Source organism: Helianthus annuus, chromosome 16 (assembly GCF_002127325.2).
Source record: "Helianthus annuus cultivar XRQ/B chromosome 16, HanXRQr2.0-SUNRISE, whole genome shotgun sequence".
Lineage (NCBI taxonomy): Eukaryota > Viridiplantae > Streptophyta > Magnoliopsida > Asterales > Asteraceae > Helianthus > Helianthus annuus.
In genome coordinates this window covers 13,770,872-13,791,739 of record NC_035448.2, presented here as the reverse complement: position 1 = coordinate 13,791,739, position 20,868 = coordinate 13,770,872, and the positions used below count along the sequence as shown (strand labels likewise).

Below are 20,868 nucleotides of genomic sequence, written 5' to 3'. Positions count from 1 at the left end.
TGTTTGATGTAAATATTCTAACATCTCATTAAATGGTCCAAATAGAGTAGGTTCCAATTTTGACTTCTGAATGTCAAGATAAACTATCTTTCCTTTGATTGATATGGGTTTTTCTTGGATTGTTATTATTTATTTGGTAGGAGATTTTTTTTTTCATTTTCTTGATTAATGTCTATACATGATCTTGGAAAATTATATTCAAATATTTAGTTTCTTTTTCATAATGCATTTGAAATGTCTTGTAGGAATGTTGCTTCACATTAAGATCAATAAACCATCCTTCATATGAACCGTGCGCGAAAAGGCTCGCCGAGGACCTTCAAAATGGAGCCCACCGGACCTAAGGTCCCAAGCCGGTATCTCACAGGTCCAATAGGCTCATGCCATGATAACTGCAAATGTGAAACTAAACCAATTACAGAAACAAAGCCGAAAAACCCGTCTCCCAAAAGAACACCAAAACCTCCTGCACCAAATTCGGTACCTAGAATCAACAAACCACCTGCAATCATTCCCAAGTCTACAACTACAACACGCGGTTTCAAGAACAACAATGTTGTCAAGGATCAAACTTTGAAGAAAGACGTTACAAATGAACCGAAGAAACGAGATTTTAAGCTGAAGTCTGTGAATTCACAAGCTAAAACATACAATAGGCCATCTTCAAGAACTCCTAGTAGAAGACTCAGTGACGTATGTGTACCCAGTAAAGATATGTCACTCCCATCTTCAAGATTTCCCAAACGACGACTTAGTGAAATCATAATTCATCCGAAAAAAGATGTTGCATCCGTTTCTAACGGGTCAATGGGTAGAGGATCTGGAATCAACAAGAACGAATCGAAAAAAGATTCAAAACTCCCTTTAGTGAACAAGAAGTCCAATTCAGTAAAAACTACTGTTTCCACCTCAAAAAATAATGCAAAGGTGTCACCTTTGAGAACTTATAAAAGTCTCCCCAAACCCGAGCCTAAGGGGCCAAGAAAGGCGAAACCCGTGAAACCCATTGAAGAACTTGTGCATGAAAAGACTCTGGATGTCATTGAACCCAACAATGATGTTGAAATTACTAAAAGTCAAAGTCAAAGGTCCCCTAAGTGTTCTCCTTCGAGCTCCGAGGTGAAAGCCATGAAAGATGATCAAAATGGGGTGGTGGAATCATTACCACCATCAGTAGAAGATGACACCCTTGCAAAAGATGGTCACACTTCGAGCGCTGAGATGGACGCCATGAAAGCTGATCAAAATGAGGTGGTGGAGTCTTCACCGCCATCATTCGAAGATGATCAACATGAAGTGGTGAAGATTTCACCACCGTTAACGAAAGATGATCAAAATGAGTTGGTGGAGTCTTCACCACCATCATTAGAAGACGATCAGCATGCGGCGGTGAATATTTCACCGCCATCAATGGAAAATGATCGTAATGAGAATGAGGTGGTGGAATCTTCACCACCACCATCATCAGAAGATGATCAACATGAGGCGGTGAAGATTTCACCGCCATCAACGAAAGATGATCAAAATGAGGTGGTGGAACCTTCACCACCGTCAATGGAAGATGATACAATAGAGATGGCAAATGTCGAAAAGTTAGAAGAGGAAACTAATGATTGTTCTCTAGATGATCTAGCATTTAGAAGAGGAACCATTCTGAGTCCTGAAGCCGAAAAGAAAAGCCTTATAGAAATGCAATTCAAGAAAGGTAAAGAGTTAGAAAACGAAACTGAAGAGGGCGAGAACATTAGTTTAAGAAGATTGTCATCAGATGGTGCAGTATGCATTGCTGAAAGTGTAACCATCAGTGTTGACCTTAAACACCAAGAAACAGAAGAAAAGAAGGCTGCAGTTTTGAGTAACAATGTCATTGAAGAGACTGCTAGCAAACTCATTCGAGCCCGAAAGAGCAAAGTTAAAGCCTTGGTGGGTGCTTTTGAAACCATTGTTTCTAGTGAATCCCCTAGGAAATAGTAAAATGGGCATCTTTTATTAAATTTTTTACTTGTGTTTAGAATCCTGACATGCACATTTTTGTATACTATTTCTAAAAGACACACAATCACACGCATAAGAATTAAACGAAGTTAAACCCTAAAAAATTGTGGACGCCATAAGCTTATATTAGGAATCAGTACACTCATGAGGGCTTTCTTCAAGGAATCAGTATACACATTATCTTCAAGAACAAAATTAAAGTATTGGTAAGGTTATATTAGGAAATGCACTATGGAATAACCAAATGGATTTTCCAAACTTTAAAGAAGACATTATTAATTGTTTTGCACAAGAAATACTAAAACAAATTTTTGAAGATCTTGGCGATGATGTATTTTCCTTATTAGTTGATGAATCAAGTGATATATACGAAAATGAACAAAATGGATGTGGTTATACGATATGTTGATAAATGTGGATTTGTTAAAGAGCGATTATTGGTCTTGTTCATGTAAAGGAAACAACTACGTTAGCTCTCAGATCTGCTATTGATGATTTATTTGCCCGATATGAATTGAGTTGGACTAAGGTTAGAGGTCAAAGTTATGATGGCATAAGTAACATGGTTGGTGAGTTCAACAGTTTGAAAGCTTTAATTTTGAAAGAAAATCATTTAGCATATTATGTACATTGCTTTGCCAACGAATTTCAACTGGTTGTTGTGACGGTTGCACAAAAACATTCGGGTGTTTGGAAATTTTTTTAGATTGTAAGGACTTTGACGAATGTTGTTTGTGTATCTTGCACACAGCAGGACATGTTTCAACAAAGTCAAAAAGAGAAATTGGAAGAGGCAATTGGTCATTCATAGACTGACACTTGAAGTGATTTAAATAAAAAAATATCTCTTGTAAGAGGCGGTGATACACGAACACTTACTCATTTGGTTAGTTCATATTCATCCGTTGTTGAAGTGCTTGAATATATTGAAAAAGCAGGTGACATTCAAGCAGATGGATTTGAAAACATTTGATTTTGTGTTTTACTTACACTTGATGATGCATATTTTAGAGGTTACAGATAAATTGTCGCAATCAGAGGGAAGATCAAGATTTGTTGAATGCAATCTCATTGGTTACTTGGACAAAGTTACAACTCCAAAAAATAAATTGTCGCAATCAGAGGGAACATCACATATTGCGACTATTATGAGTTTGATTGTTTCAACAGCGTGCTAGATATGCAAATCAAAGAGTTTGAGAACCATTTTAACAAGGTAACATCCGAATTACTTATGAATATAGGCAGTTTGAATTCGCGTGATAGCCTTATTGAGTTTAATATATACAAAAGATAATAAAGGTAGCCGAGATGTACCATATGATTTTACCGAAGATGAGAAAAGAAGACTTAAGCGTGAGCACCCCAATTACATTGATAATTTGAAAGCGGATAAAACATTTGCTAACTTGAAAGGTCTATCTACTCTTGTAAGATTGATGGTGGAAACAAAGAAACATATTTCATTTACCTTGGTGTATTGTTTATTAAAGTTATCATTAGTTTTATGGTACCTATTGCAACGACCAGTATTGAGAGATATTTTCCTACAATGAAGTACATGAATTCTGATTTGTGTAATCGGATTGGTGATGATTATTCAAACGATAGTTGTATTTGTTACATCGTAAATTTGTTGTTTAGGAATGTTTGTCTTGAAGATGTAATATATCGTTTCCAAAAGATGAAAACCCATGGAGATCAATTGTAATGACATTGGATTGTTATTATACATTTTCTAATAACATTACAAACTATAAATTTGCAACATCTTTGTGCGTAGAGGAGTTAATGGTACCAAATGCTTAGGGAGGTTTTCAATTTTTTTTTTGATATTACACTTTTAAACCCACAACTATTTGATTTTTTTATTTTTAACCCAAAAGTTTTCATCTTTTGCAATTTAACCTCACAACTTTTTTTACCTTCAACTTTGTTCCTCTGTACTTTTCATATTTCACAGCGTTTTGTTTTACGATTCGTTCTAGATTTTGCGATTTAACATGTGCTTGTGTGATTCAACATTTTACGTTTCGTTCTAATCTCTGCGAGTTAACACGACGTAACGTGCGTGTGTGGGTTAATTGTCACACCCCCAAAATCCACCTGCGGATAACACCCGCTTCGGGGGCGTGACTGACCAGGATCCAGCCACCAATTATACCGAATACTTAAGTTGATAACAAAAGTAATACTTACCAATCATAAGCTTAGCAAATATTAAGTTCAGAGTTTAAAGTTCTAAGTTCAAAACAGTGATAAGTAGCGGAAGCATAAGTAAGGTAGTTTAAAACAAAGTTCAAGATTCAAAATATGGTAACACCCAACACAAGGGTGAACAGACACTACACGTCCCCAAGCTGCAAGCTCCTTCGTCACTGGTTACCTGCAAAGCATGCAGTAAGGGGTCAACAATAATGCTGAGTGAGTCCACTAGTTGTCCAGTTTTAATTACCAAAAACTTTGTTTCACCGGTTAATTTATCCGTTTATACATGCCCTGGGGAGCTACCCCAAAAGTTAGCGACTAAACTGTTTTTCCAATACCGAACACTAGGTAACCGTTGCGTATCCGCAGGATGCCCCGATGTCAATGTTCTATCATCATTGACGGATTTCTGAGTACATTAGTTCACGACCGTCCCAAACCAGGGCACGGTGTGAGGCTGGTAAACACCTAAATAGCGCTATCAACTAATAACCCGCTCGCCTAACCCGGCGACTAATCGGTATTTGTAGTAGGGACTTGAGTGATAGAGTTTCGTTTAGTGCCGTTAGTTGCAATCCGTATAAACAGTAATTAACCAAAAGGTTTCCCAATACCCGGGAAGGAAAAGTAAGTTTTGTTCCCGAAAACTAGGGAAGGTATGTAAATGGTATCCCCTTTTACCAGGGGATAGGGTTGTTAGTCTCGTGTCCCAAACCACCGGGACGCATGCTTTTAAGTTGTGAACTCACCTTGGGTTGCTCGGTAGGTTTAGGTTACTTGTCAATCACGTTGGTCACCACGTCCTAACATGGTTACCGGCATAGGTCAGGTTCGGTATACAAGCATTCACGTAAAACACATACAGGTACGTAACACGCATATAAGTAAACAGTCATGGGGTTATTGGGCCGGCCCTAACAGTAACACAGTCAAACAGAACACAGCACCACAAAGTCCATTTAACAGATAGTCCAACACAGTATGGCCCAATAACTAAAATGAACAGCCCACTCGCAACCAGCTGGTCTCGAGTCGCAACCAGGAGATTTCGGCTTGTCATGCTGTGGTTGCGAGTCGCAACCGTGATCTCGAGTTATCACGTTTTGGTTGCGAGTCGCAACGGCGTGGTCTCGAGTCGCAATCTCGAGGTTTCGACTTGTCATGCTTTGGTTGCGAGTCGCAACCGTGTGGTTTCGAGTCGTAATGCCGTCGTTGCGAGTCGTAATCTGTCACTTTCATGTACACGTGATGATGCAGAAAAGACAGTCCAAATTGTACCGAGAATTCAGACCCTAATCCGGAAACTACCAATAAGATTTCTACAAACACTTTTCCTCATTTGACTAGTAGTAAAAATAGATCAAACTTTGCCTTATTTGAAATCTTCAACCCACATTCAACAAGTTCATCCTATGTTCATAATTTCTAGGGTTTTCATGCCAACATAATCACACATTTTTGGACCGAAAATCACCTATTTCTAACAAGATTTATATGCAAGAACAAGTAAAACATACACTTAGTGGCATTAACATAACTCGGTTGGCCCTAAACATCCTTAAACCATTATTCCATAACCATTTAAGCATGTTAGCAAGTATCATACATAAGGTTTAACACACATAGTCAAAACTTCACAATCTTCCTAAGAATCATGCATAGTATTTCTAACCAAGCATAATATTTCTAACCAAACATGCATAAAAATCTAGTTCATACAACAATATAAACCCTATGCACATAATAATCACTAACCGGTTGAAAAGGAGAAGAATGAGCCGAAATAAAGGAAGAAGCCGAGGAGATGAAGTGTCCGAGTTTCTTGTCCGGGATCCAAGCTTGAACCGAAAAGAGAAGGAGAGAAGTGGTGTTTGGAGAGGGTTTCTAATGAGAGAGTTTAAGGGGTGTGTTGGTGTGTAAAATGAAAGAAGTGGGGGAAAGGTGGGATATATATACTAGGGGGTCCAACATAAGCCAAGGGTTTCGGCCCAAACCGGTTACGGCCCAAGGCCCACTCGAGACCAAGCGGCCCACTCGCAACCGCCCGGTTGCGAGTCATGGTCTCGGGTCGTGGTTTCGGCTCTCATATAAATACATACATAATACGTACATATCACACACATCATGTAAAAATCACGTTTCCATTTAATAATATACATATACACACAAAATATTACAAGGTGATCGTTCGGAAAAACCTCGAGTGTCACATTATCCCCAAGTTTTAAGAACTTTCGTCCCGAAAGTTGAAGCAGCCACTGCCAAGCTAGCGTGTTTCAACGGGGTGTCACATCATCCCCCCGTTAGTTTGGAATTTCGTCCCGAAATTCGGTTGTAGCTTCAGTGCTGAGGTTTTCGTTTGGGAATAACTGGGGATACTTGGACCTCATCTGGTCCTCCCGCTCCCAGGTATACTCTGGGCCGCGCCGTGAGTTCCAACGAACTCGCACAAGGGGTATCTGGCTACGTTTGAGGGTTTTGATCTCTCGATCCATGATCTCAATCGGTTCCTCAGTAAAGTGTAGCTGTTCATCAATCTTCAGTTCCTTAAAAGGAATTACAAGTGTCTCATCCGACAAACACTTCTTCAGGTTAGATATGTGAAAAACGTTGTGCACTGCACTCAGCTCTGCAGGCAGGTTCAATCTATAAGCAACCTTACCGATTTTCTCGGTAATTTCGAATGGTCCAACATACCGTGGATTTAGCTTGCCTCGTTTACCGAAACGGACCACACCCTTCCGGGGTGAGACTTTAAGTAGAACCCGGTCCCCGACCTGGAATTCTAACGGTCTCTTACGCTTGTCAGCGTAGCTTTTCTGACGGTCACGAGCTGCCGCCATGCGTTGCCTGATCTGCGAAATCTTTTCCGTTGTATCTACTACCAGTTCTGGGCCTGTAAGTTGACTATCACCAACTTCCGCCCAGCAGAGAGGTGATCGGCATTTACGACCGTACAATGCCTCAAAAGGTGCCGCCTGAATACTAGTGTGGTAGCTGTTATTGTAGGAGAATTCCACCAACGGTAGATGCTTCTCCCAGTTCTTGCCAAAATCGATCACACATGCTCTAAGCATGTCTTCCAGGGTTTGGATGGTGCGTTCAGACTGCCCATCCGTTTGCGGGTGGTAAGCGGTGCTCATGTCCAAACGTGAGCCAAAGGATTTGTGCATAGCTTGCCACAACTCGGAAGTAAAACGAGCGTCTCGGTCGGAAATAATAGAAGTTGGCACCCCGTGCCTGGAGACTACTTCTTTTAAATAGATTTCTGCCAGGGTAGAAAACTTGTCTGTTTCCTTAATGGCCAGAAAGTGTGCAGACTTAGTCAATCGATCTACTATCACCCAAATAGTGTCATTCCCGCGTTGAGATCTAGGTAGCCCTGTAACAAAATCCATGGAAATCTGTTCCCATTTCCATTTCGGGATTTCGGGTTGCTGTAGTAAGCCTGCTGGTTTCTGATACTCGACCTTGACTCTTGCGCAGGTCAAACATTTGCCAACGTAGGCTGCTATGTGGGCTTTCATGCCAGGCCACCAGTAAGTGGTTCTTAAGTCGTGGTACATCTTATCTGAACCAGGATGTACTGAATAACGGGACTTATGGGCTTCGTCCATCACAAGCTCTCGTAGATCTCCGTAAAGTGGGACCCAAATGCGTCCTGCCACATAGTAGGCGCCGTCTTCTTTCTGTTCTAGTTGCTGCCTCAATCCTCGCAGGGACTCAGCCCTGATGTTTTCTGGTTTCAGAGCTTCAATCTGAGCATTTCGAATCTGGGTAGGGAGACTAGACTGGATGGTAAGTTGTAATGCTCGCACGCGCTTTGGTACAGTGTCTTTCCGGCTGAGGGCGTCTGCCACAACATTGGCCTTGCCCGGATGATACTTGATGGCGCATTCATAATCATTCAGAAGTTCAACCCATCGGCGCTGGCGCATGTTTAATTCCTTTTGCTTGAAGATATGCTCGAGACTCCTGTGATCGGTGTAAATGGTGCACCTGGTACCGTACAGGTAATGTCTCCATATCTTAAGCGCAAATATCACTGCTCCCAGTTCCAAATCATGTGTTGTGTAGTTCCTCTCGTGGGTCTTAAGTTGTCGAGAGGCGTAAGCAATAACTTTCTCGCGTTGCATCAACACGCAACCGAGCCCATGAATAGACGCATCGCAGTAAACCACAAAGTCGTCCGTTCCTTCAGGTAACGAGAGAATAGGAGCACTGCAGAGGTTATCCTTTAGTTTCTGAAACGCGGTTTCCTGGGCTTCACCCCACTTATAAACCATACCCTTCTGGGTAAGAGCCGTGAGAGGCTGAGCGATCTTGGAGAATCCCATGATAAATCTTCGATAGTATCCCGCTAGTCCTAAGAATTGGCGAACTTCAGTCGGAGTCTTAGGGGTAGGCCAATTCTTTATAGAGTCGATCTTAGCTGGGTCGACGTGGATTCCATCCTTGTTAACCACGTGCCCAAGGAAATGGACTTCTCGAAGCCAGAAGTCGCATTTCGAGAACTTGGCATACAGTTGCTCATTGCGGAGGAGTTCGAGGATAAGGCGTAGGTGTTGTTCATGCTCTTCCTGACTTTTCGAGTAGATCAAGATGTCGTCTATAAATACGATCACAAATTTGTCGAGGTAGGGTTTGCATACCCGGTTCATGAGATCCATGAACACTGCAGGGGCGTTGGTCATTCCGAAGGGCATAACGAGGAATTCATAATGACCATAACGAGTTCTGAATGCGGTCTTGGAGATGTCTTCATTACGGACCCTTAACTGATGGTAGCCTGATCGCAGGTCAATCTTAGAGTAGTAGCTTGATCCTTGCAATTGATCGAATAGGTCGTCGATTCGCGGGAGAGGGTAACGATTCTTGATGGTGACCTTGTTCAACTCACGATAATCAATACACATTCGGAACGTGCCATCCTTCTTCTTAACAAAGAGTACCGGTGCTCCCCAGGGTGATGAACTAGGACGGATAAATCCTTTATCCAAAAGTTCTTGTAGTTGCGTCGAGAGTTCCTTCAATTCTGCGGGGGCTAGTCGATAGGGCGCACGAGCTATAGGCGCTGCTCCGGGAGCTAGCTCGATTTGGAATTCGACCTGACGATGTGGAGGGAGTCCAGGTAATTCCTCCGGAAATACCTCGGGATAGTCGCGCACTACTGGAAAGTCTTCAATCCTCTTTTCCTTTTCCTGCGTGTTGGTGACGAGTGCTAAGACAGCAGTGTGCCCTTTTCGTAAACACTTCTGGGCCTTCAAGAAAGAGATAACGCCGGAGATTTCTCCACTTTTGCCACCTTGTACAATGAGGGGTTTGCCAGATCGACGAGGAATACGAACTGCTTTCTCCTGACAGAGGATCTCAGCGCGATGCTTGGATAACCAATCCATACCAATAACGACGTCGAAGCTTCCAAGAGTAACAAGGAAAAGGTCGATGCTAAATGTCTGACCAGACAACTCTAGTTTGCAGCCTTTGACAACATGTGAGGCCTCGATGTTTCTACCATTAGCTAACTCGACGATATGAGGAGAACTTAGTAACGAAAGCGGACGCTTAAGCTTCTTACTAATACGTAGGGATACATAACTAGCATCGGCACCGGAATCAAATAACACAGAAACATAACGATCATCGAGTAGGAACTTACCCGTTACAACATTGGGGTCATTCCTTGCTTCTCCAGCTCCAATCACAAAAGCTCTTCCTCTAGCACCATTCCCAGCATTGTTGTTTTGATTGTTGTTCCCAGCTCCCTGATTATTGTTGCGGTTCTGATTCAGTTCAGGGCAATCCTTCTTAAAATGCCCTGTTGCCCCACATTTAAAACATGCTCGGTCGTTTCCCTGCTGCTGTTGCTGTTGTGGTTGTTGCTGATTCTGTCTGGCTGGGAACTGGCTCCTACAATCCTTGGCTTCGTGCCCCATCTTGTGGCATCGCGGACACTGGCCCTTGTTACATGCCCCGTTGTGGTGTCTGTTACACTTGTTGCACTTTGGGTAGCTTCCCCGGTAGCCACCCTGTTGCTGAGTGCCCTTGTTGTTATCCGTTTTCCTTTGCTGTGCTGGGGCCTGAGTGGGGTTAGCATCCTTGCTTTGACTTCCTTCCCACTTACGTTTGTTGTCACTAGAAGTTCCGACCGTAGCACTGATCCTTTTGGGCAACCTGCCCTCCTCTACAGCCTGATCAGTAAGTTTGTGAGCAAGTCGAACAATCGGCTGAATGGTAGTGTGGTTGGCTGAAGTGACATGGCTTCGAATTTCTGGAGCCAAACCCTTGATGTACAGTTCGATCCTTCGGTACATAGGTCGAGACAGGTTTGGGCAAAGAGCAGCATAATCATTAGACAGCTTGGTGTAGGTTTCAATTTCCGACCCAACCATCTTGAGTTCATAGTACTCGTTCTCAAGCTTGTGGATATCATCCCGGTGACAGTATTCATCCTTAATCATGTCCTTGAAATCCTCCCACGCAGTAGCATTTGCGGTTTCTAATCCGAACATCTGAATTTGCGCCTTCCACCAAGAAAGTGCGCTCCCTTCAAGCGTAGCAGTAGCAAACTTCACCCAGTTCGCAGGGGGACACTCACAAACAGCAAAAACAGCTTCAATCTTCTCAATCCAATGCAGAAGACCTATGGCACCCTCCGTGCCGTTGAAAGGGAGAGGCTTGCAATCCATGAAAGTTTTGAAAGTACACACTGGTGGTTGCGCAGGTGCATGCTGACCTGTTCGTGAGAAGCGAAGCGTATAGGTTTAGAGGCGAAAAGTCGATGTGGCGGTAGGATCTAAACATCCTAAAACAACGAGCTTACCTATAGGGTGAGCTGCGAAAGCTGCAGCCACAGTGTTGAGCAGGTTAGTGAACTGAGCCTGCGTCATATTAATGTTTCCTCTTCCGCGTCCACTCATTGTCTTCATAACCAGAAAACACAGTATGAGTGTGATGTCGTAGTGTAGCGAGAATGAGATAGAAGAGAGAGGCGTATCTATCTAGTTTAGGCACACTAGTACGTATATCATAACAGGAAACATAAAGCAAACAAGTAAACACTGGTCCGAGCTATGAAGTCGAATGTGCCGAGCCTTGCACTTGGAGTGTAGTGTCGTTACGAGTCACGGGTTATAGTCTGGTTTTCTCCAAAAAGATTTTTCCCCCTTTTTAAAACCAAGTTCACTATAACCAATGGCTCTGATACCAATCTGTCACACCCCCAAAATCCACCTGCGGATAACACCCGCTTCGGGGGCGTGACTGACCAGGATCCAGCCACCAATTATACCGAATACTTAAGTTGATAACAAAAGTAATACTTACCAATCATAAGCTTAGCAAATATTAAGTTCAGAGTTTAAAGTTCTAAGTTCAAAACAGTGATAAGTAGCGGAAGCATAAGTAAGGTAGTTTAAAACAAAGTTCAAGATTCAAAATATGGTAACACCCAACACAAGGGTGAACAGACACTACACGTCCCCAAGCTGCAAGCTCCTTCGTCACTGGTTACCTGCAAAGCATGCAGTAAGGGGTCAACAATAATGCTGAGTGAGTCCACTAGTTGTCCAGTTTTAATTACCAAAAACTTTGTTTCACCGGTTAATTTATCCGTTTATACATGCCCTGGGAGCTACCCCAAAAGTTAGCGACTAAACTGTTTTTCCAATACCGAACACTAGGTAACCGTTGCGTATCCGCAGGATGCCCCGATGTCAATGTTCTATCATCATTGACGGATTTCTGAGTACATTAGTTCACGACCGTCCCAAACCAGGGCACGGTGTGAGGCTGGTAAACACCTAAATAGCGCTATCAACTAATAACCCGCTCGCCTAACCCGGCGACTAATCGGTATTTGTAGTAGGGACTTGAGTGATAGAGTTTCGTTTAGTGCCGTTAGTTGCAATCCGTATAAACAGTAATTAACCAAAAGGTTTCCCAATACCCGGGAAGGAAAAGTAAGTTTTGTTCCCGAAAACTAGGGAAGGTATGTAAATGGTATCCCCTTTTACCAGGGGATAGGGTTGTTAGTCTCGTGTCCCAAACCACCGGGACGCATGCTTTTAAGTTGTGAACTCACCTTGGGTTGCTCGGTAGGTTTAGGTTACTTGTCAATCACGTTGGTCACCACGTCCTAACATGGTTACCGGCATAGGTCAGGTTCGGTATACAAGCATTCACGTAAAACACATACAGGTACGTAACACGCATATAAGTAAACAGTCATGGGGTTATTGGGCCGGCCCTAACAGTAACACAGTCAAACAGAACACAGCACCACAAAGTCCATTTAACAGATAGTCCAACACAGTATGGCCCAATAACTAAAATGAACAGCCCACTCGCAACCAGCTGGTCTCGAGTCGCAACCAGGAGATTTCGGCTTGTCATGCTGTGGTTGCGAGTCGCAACCGTGATCTCGAGTTATCACGTTTTGGTTGCGAGTCGCAACGGCGTGGTCTCGAGTCGCAATCTCGAGGTTTCGACTTGTCATGCTTTGGTTGCGAGTCGCAACCGTGTGGTTTCGAGTCGTAATGCCGTCGTTGCGAGTCGTAATCTGTCACTTTCATGTACACGTGATGATGCAGAAAAGACAGTCCAAATTGTACCGAGAATTCAGACCCTAATCCGGAAACTACCAATAAGATTTCTACAAACACTTTTCCTCATTTGACTAGTAGTAAAAATAGATCAAACTTTGCCTTATTTGAAATCTTCAACCCACATTCAACAAGTTCATCCTATGTTCATAATTTCTAGGGTTTTCATGCCAACATAATCACACATTTTTGGACCGAAAATCACCTATTTCTAACAAGATTTATATGCAAGAACAAGTAAAACATACACTTAGTGGCATTAACATAACTCGGTTGGCCCTAAACATCCTTAAACCATTATTCCATAACCATTTAAGCATGTTAGCAAGTATCATACATAAGGTTTAACACACATAGTCAAAACTTCACAATCTTCCTAAGAATCATGCATAGTATTTCTAACCAAGCATAATATTTCTAACCAAACATGCATAAAAATCTAGTTCATACAACAATATAAACCCTATGCACATAATAATCACTAACCGGTTGAAAAGGAGAAGAATGAGCCGAAATAAAGGAAGAAGCCGAGGAGATGAAGTGTCCGAGTTTCTTGTCCGGGATCCAAGCTTGAACCGAAAAGAGAAGGAGAGAAGTGGTGTTTGGAGAGGGTTTCTAATGAGAGAGTTTAAGGGGTGTGTTGGTGTGTAAAATGAAAGAAGTGGGGGAAAGGTGGGATATATATACTAGGGGGTCCAACATAAGCCAAGGGTTTCGGCCCAAACCGGTTACGGCCCAAGGCCCACTCGAGACCAAGCGGCCCACTCGCAACCGCCCGGTTGCGAGTCATGGTCTCGGGTCGTGGTTTCGGCTCTCATATAAATACATACATAATACGTACATATCACACACATCATGTAAAAATCACGTTTCCATTTAATAATATACATATACACACAAAATATTACAAGGTGATCGTTCGGAAAAACCTCGAGTGTCACATTAATGTTATTACATCGCCTATTTTTCCTCATTTGACAGGTCTGTCGCAACGCAAGGGTCCTAAATCGACTTAGTCATTATATTCTATGTTTTGTGTTTAAGTCTAATTTCTATGCATTAACACGTCGCAACTTCAATGTTGGCGGTTGTGTGACATTGGTGCTAATTGGCGTGGTTTTATGCCCCCACTGCAACGCGCGCGTGCGCGCGCGGGGGTTAATACTAGTTTACAATTATTTATTCTCTAGTTAATTTGGTATTATATTTTCATTATGTGACCCGACCTGGATCGAAAATCATCGAGTGAATGATATCAAGTCCGGTGCTCTACATGCATAACCCCTAAAACTTAGTGACTATAATTGGCCTGAATCATGATAGATTGCATGTTTCATAAGGTCTTTAGTTGTGCATGTTCAATCTGCATCATTTATCAGCAGTCTTTCTTTGTGGGTTGTAGTGTTATACTATGCGCACTAATGATCATATCTTTCATGAAGAAACACAATTTGCCACGAGTATAACCTGCCTTTTGGTTCTATTGTAATTTGATAAAACATAACAAATATCAACACGAGTGATACTAGGAATAGATACACAAAAAAAGACTTTTAAATGATCAACACATAATGCATATATAGTTGTAATAAACATTAGTAATAAGAACAAGATACTTTTGCTTATTATCACTCATTCGTGTTCATATGCTGCACAAAAAGAAGACTTTGATCACCAACTGGAGTTGAAAACTAGATGTTTGACTACAAAAGGTCAAACATGAACTACCGCCTTTCCGATTCTTGACATACTTGTGCTGGAAACACACCATGAGGATCGGTGAAAGGATTTGTAGTGTTGGTGGACGGGTGATTGTGGATTGTGTGTGACCAGGGGCTAGCCATTGTTTGTGGGACCATGAAAGGATGCTGAAGTGGCAGGGGCATACCCATCTGAAAGCCTAACCCCATGCCCATTTGCGCTAGCATTGATATCTGAAGGTGGTGTTGCGGTTGTTGCAATTGTAGGGGTACCGGTATCATCATTTGTGGTGGTGGAATCAACATGCTTTTCATTAACTGCACTTGTGTTTGTAGCTTCTTTAAGTAATCTATCACTTCGTCCAACATCGAAGCTTTATCCGTCTATATAACAGTTCCCAAATTTAGATACTTTTGTTGACTTATGAGGTCAAAAAGACTAAGTTATAACTCCAATTTGAACAAAGAGTGATGATTTTTTTTTTTTAATTCTTTTTGACAACCCCTTTAACTTAAGCTATTTGCTACATGTATAAAGGCCTTAGTATTGTGTTTTTAAAAAGATGAAGATGAATTTTGAAAAAAGGATCTGGTAGGATTGACTTCAAAAGTCAAACAGCACAAAGAACTGACCTTATTAGCATTAGGCACCAGCTTCTGTAGAGCTTTCATCTTCTGGTTAATCCTTTCTCTTCGTCTCTAAAATAATGACATACCGTGTAAGATCACACTAGACGATTCAAAAGTTTTAAAGTTATTTAATTACTTTCATTAATTAATAAACTTTTAAACAAATTACCCGCTCAGATTGGTTATGAATAGCTGCAGCTCTACTTGGCCGACTTGATTGCGATCGAATTGTGTCACCCTCATTCCGGCTTTCTTCTTCTTCTTGATTCTTCTGTTCAAATACAAAAAAAAATGATGAATAATGTACTAATTCTGAATTCTTTACAGTTTTTAATAAATACCAAGTTCTCAAACATCCATTTTTCATCAAAAAGTTGAATCTTTTTACCCATCCATGTTGACAAGCAGAGTCATCATCCGTGTTTTTACTCTTCAAGCTCTGATTCGTCGAGTCGGGTGAGGGCCATGTCATCATTGTAGTGTCATTATCTTTGCTATTGCTAATATTATCTTCTTGCAAACCCAACTTTCTTGCACATTGATCATGGACAGTTGCAGATGATCTGGGCCGTTTCTTTCGGTAACTCGGGCCTGCGCCACTAGAAGATGCAACATTGGAGCTTATGTTGTGTGTTGTTTGTATATTTTGACTTGTTTGTAGGTCAACTTGTTGATTTTCACTTGGGTTGTAACATGTTGTAGCATGATGAACAATGGATTCTAGTGTTTCATTGGTTATTCCACACCCATGCATGGCTGGTTGACCATTTTCCCATGTTATTTCTGCAACTCCATAGTCACTAAGCCTGAAAATCCACACAAACAAAGAGCAAGTAAATTACTTTTATACCCATTTCTAAAAATGAAAAAAAAAAGATGATGATATCTTGTGTGTTTAACATCAATCTTCTCATGCTATAACTAACCTTGAAAATGTCATTTTACACACACAGTCACTTGTAGTTTGCAAATTGCAACTTACAACTTGCAAGACATGCTCTATGTAGCATAAGAAAAAAAAAGAAAAAAAAAAGGTTTTATCTAAAAAGAAATCTTTATCTTTCTTTTTCTTGTTTTTGCTTTTCTTTTTGGTGTTATCAGATTCCAATTTGGGATTCTCCACTTAACTTGAGGTCAAATATAAACCAGACTTGTACATCTGCTTTTAATTTGGTGGGGCCATGGGGGGTTTAGTGGGTCCCAGCAGGGATTTTCTGATCCATGTTGTGAACTTGTGATGGACCAGATTAGTTAATGTGGTGGACTCAATTGTCATGTGGGGAGAAGTGGATATTTTTTTTGTGTTTGGCTTCTTTTCTTTTCAATCATCATATTCTTGTTGCATGTTTATGATTTGTTCCTTTTTTTTTTATGTCAAGGTCTTGTCTTTGTTCATAAGACCATGTGTAGTGGTAACTTGTTATAATGCCCTCACCATGGGGCATTATCCGATACGTGGCAACCCAGTCAGCATGGGGCATTATAGCATAAAGTGGTGTAGTGGAGATAATGCCCAAATAATGCCCCTTCCAATTATTAAAAAAAAAAAAAAAAGAAAAAGCAACCTAAATGCTATTGGCTAGTCAAACATGGAAAAAGCAACCATTGGATGGGCATTATAGCATGCAGCGTTTTCATTATAACGCCAAGGGTCAATTTTTTGAATTTTTTTTTATTATAACGCCTAGTGTAGTGGATGGGGGAGCGTTTTGGGGCGTTATTTTTCAATTTTTTTTTAAAAATCACGCCCACTACACATGGTCTAACTAATTTTAACTTGTATTTAAGACTCATGCGTTGTTGCGTGATTGTTAAACCAAACAAAATTATTCTTGTTTTTCTAATTTTTATGATTTATACGTTAACGGTTTGAAAATCCTGGTTTAGACTTTGGTCCATGGTTTGAACTTGGACCTGCCTTTTACCAAAATTATTCTTGTTTTTCTAATTTTTATGATTTATACGTTAACGGTTTGAAAATCCTGGTTTAGACTTTGGTTCATGGTTTGAACTTGGACCTGCCTTTTACCAAAATTATTCTTGTTTTTCTAATTTTTATGATTTATACGTTAACGGTTTGAAAATCCTGGTTTAGACTTTGGTTCATGGTTTGAACTTGGACCTGCCTTTTACCAAAATTATTCTTGTTTTTCTAATTTTTATGATTTATACGTTAATGGTTTGAAAATCCTGGTTTAGACTTTGGTTCATGGTTTGAGCTTGGACCTGCCTTTTACCAAAATTATTCTTGTTTTTCTAATTTTTTTAAATATATAGTAGGGCCATAAAGTAGCAATGTTGCACAACATAACTCGCATGATCAACCTCGTAAACCAGCTAGAAATGATGATTCTTGTGATTTTAAAGAGCTTCGATATGACATGACTGGATCATTGTTATCAATTAAATACTACGGGCATTGGCGAAGCTTTATTGGGGCCGGCGGTGCCCCGCCCTCACCGATTTTTCGCTCGTAGTGTTAATTTTATCGATTTTTTTTTGAAATTTTTAGTGCAAAATATTGGATTTTTAAGAGTCCGGCCCCATTGACTTGGATTTTGAGAGTCCGCTCCCCATTGAGTTTCGTTCAATCTCCGCCACTGGCTACCGGTTCATATTGATCTTTCTCTTGTATGTTTTTTTAAATGAGTTATGGAATCAATCTATAGATTTTATTAAACTTAATACATTAAATAGAATTAAATATTGCTAGATACACGATTATTACATGTAGTTTCATCAACGATGAGATTTTAAGCAAGCGTTTCATGAGTGAGAAGTACGATGAGATGTTTAAGTATAAAAACACAAATACTATGATTTTCTCTTAAAAGCTTATTAATTGATCAACAAGTATGGCAATAAAGAGTAAGCAAGCTAGAATCGCGCCTTCGCCACCTCAGCAAAACTAGGCGTTAAACACTGCTAGGGGGAGCTAAAATGGGGCACTACTGAGGCACTGAGAGCTTCATCAAGGAGGTCCACCAACTGCAACCAATCACTTCATTTTTCTATTTTTTTTCTTTTATTTACTTTTTTAGTTAAATCACTACAAAATTTTAAGGGTGTAGTTATATCCCAACTATGTATGTCTGTCTATGCGGCAGTGACATGATAGAAACTTTTGCATTTTTAGACAATTCAAATACTACACATAATCTTAGGGTGGACTCAACTGTCATGTGGGGAGAAGTGGATATTTTTTTTTTTGTGTTTGGCTTCTTTTCTTTTCAATCATCATATTCTTTGTGCATGTTTATGATTTGTTCCTTTTTTTATGTCAAGTTCTTGTCTTTGTTCATAACTAATTTTAACTAGTATTTAAGACCCATGCGTTGTTACGGGATTGTTAATTTTACTGAATTTTTTGAATTTTTAATGCAAAATATTGGATTTTTAAGAGTCCGGCCCCCATCAATTTGGATTTTGAGGGTCCGCTCCCCATTAAGTTTTCGTTCAATCTCTGCCATTGGCTACCGGTTCATATTGATCTTTCTCTTGTATGTTTTTTTTAAATGAGTTATGGAATCAATCTATAGATTTTATTAAACTTAATACATTAAATAGAATTAAATATTGCTAGATACACGATTATTACATGTAGTTTCATCAACGATGAGATTTTAAGCAAGCGTTTCATGAGTGAGAAGTACGATGAGATGTTTAAGTATAAAAACACAAATACTATGATTTTCTCTTAAAAGCTTATTAATTGATCAACAAGTATGGCAATAAAGAGTAAGCAAGCTAGAATCGCGCCTTCGCCACCTCAGCAAAACTAGGCGTTAAACACTGCTAGGGGGAGCTAAAATGGGGCACTACTGAGGCACTGAGAGCTTCATCAAGGAGGTCCACCAACTGCAACCAATCACTTCATTTTTCTATTTTTTTTCTTTTATTTACTTTTTTAGTTAAATCACTACAAAATTTTAAGGGTGTAGTTATATCCCAACTATGTATGTCTGTCTATGCGGCAGTGACATGATAGAAACTTTTGCATTTTTAGACAATTCAAATACTACACATAATCTTAGGGTGGACTCAACTGTCATGTGGGGAGAAGTGGATATATTTTTTTTTGTGTTTGGCTTCTTTTCTTTTCAATCATCATATTCTTTGTGCATGTTTATGATTTGTTCCTTTTTTTATGTCAAGTTCTTGTCTTTGTTCATAACTAATTTTAACTAGTATTTAAGACCCATGCGTTGTTACGGGATTGTTAATTTTACTGAATTTTTTGAATTTTTAATGCAAAATATTGGATTTTTAAGAGTCCGGCCCCCATCAATTTGGATTTTGAGGGTCCGCTCCCCATTAAGTTTTCGTTCAATCTCTGCCATTGGCTACCGGTTCATATTGATCTTTCTCTTGTATGTTTTTTTTAAATGAGTTATGGAATCAATCTATAGATTTTATTAAACTTAATGCATTTAATAGAATTAAATATAGCTAGATACACGATTATTACATGTAGTTTCGTCTACGATGAGATTTTAAGCAAGCGTTTCATGAATGAAAGAAGTACGATGAGATTTTAAAGTATAAAAAACAAATACTATGATTTTCTCTTAAAAACTTATTAATTAATCAACAAGTAGGGGCAATAAAGAGTAAGCAAGCTAGAATCGCGCCTTCGCCACCTCAGCCAAACTAGGCGTTAAACATTGCTACGGGGGAGCCAAAATGGGGCACTACTGAGGCACTGAGAGCTTCATCAAGGGGGTCCACCAACTCATCAAGGGGGTCCACCAACTGCAACCAATCACTTCATTTTTCTATTTTTTTTCTTTTATTTATTTTTTTTAGTTAAATCACTACAAATTTTTAAGGGTGTAGTTATAAACCAACTGCCTATGCCTGCCTATGCGGCAGTGACATGATAGAAACTTTTGCATTTTTAGACAACTAAATACTACGCATAATCTGAGGGTGGAGGGGGTGTCCCTTGATTAATTAATAAGTTATTAACAGTGTACACTGGTAACACTCCTTTCAACTATCCTAAAACTTTTTATTTTTTTAAATCAAAAAATTAGAAAAAAAAATACATGATTCAAACAAAAAAAATACGATAATTTAATAAAAAGAACTTCATTCATCTATCTCTTCTATTGGCCAACCATATGTTTCGGCTATTTCACGTTTACATTGTATAACAAGCTCTCTTAGCCGACCTTGTAGAAGATCATACGACTTAGTAAACGTCTCAACGTCCTGGTCAAACATCATTCGCTTTACACTCTTGTGTTGATCATGCACCAACGTGATAGACTCGTCTACTTGTTTCTTTTTAGCATCCATCAACTCCTTCATCGCCGCTTCATTATGTAGAAACATATCAAAACATATCAGAAGTTTTGGATTTTGTAGAAACATGAAAAGTTGAATAAGTATTGGATAAAGTCATTATGTATTTTGAGAATACTAATCATCCTTTATATGCAGGTGTTGGAAAGATCTTGCCAACGAAGCTGCTGCAAGAATTAAAGGTATTGGAACATAGTTTTGATTGATTGGATCATCATACGTTGTAAACATATCGGGTCAAATTGTATCTAGATAAAGACCTGACCCATGGAAATATCGTTAGATGAATATCAAGAGGTGTAATCTTCAAATTTCTATAGAATCTGACAGTATACAATGGATATCATTACATATTGTTCTTGGTTATTTAATGAAAACCACTATCCATTAGATAAGTTAGAGTTGTTCTTCTGGCGTTAAGATTT

The 20,868-nt window shown here is 39.9% G+C and overlaps 2 protein-coding genes across 2 annotated transcripts; one reads left to right on the top strand and one right to left on the bottom strand.

Annotated features, from left to right (window-relative positions):
- The first annotated feature begins 324 nt into the window (after window positions 1-324).
- Window positions 325-1,971, top strand: LOC110916541 (pollen-specific leucine-rich repeat extensin-like protein 1). Its single transcript, XM_022161248.2, has one exon. It carries the CDS (start codon window positions 325-327, stop codon window positions 1,969-1,971), a length of 1,647 nt encoding a protein of 548 aa, XP_022016940.2.
- A 12,369-nt stretch (window positions 1,972-14,340) lies between these two features.
- On the bottom strand, window positions 14,341-16,211 carry LOC110916786 (transcription factor UNE10). The gene is made up of 5 exons (XM_022161449.2): window positions 16,063-16,211; window positions 15,525-15,942; window positions 15,306-15,407; window positions 15,140-15,205; window positions 14,341-14,890 (listed from the first exon to the last, which is right to left on the bottom strand). Exons 1-5 carry the CDS (start codon window positions 16,074-16,076, stop codon window positions 14,531-14,533), a joined length of 960 nt encoding a protein of 319 aa, XP_022017141.1. The 5' UTR covers window positions 16,077-16,211; the 3' UTR covers window positions 14,341-14,530.
- Between the last annotated feature and the right edge of the window lie 4,657 nt (window positions 16,212-20,868).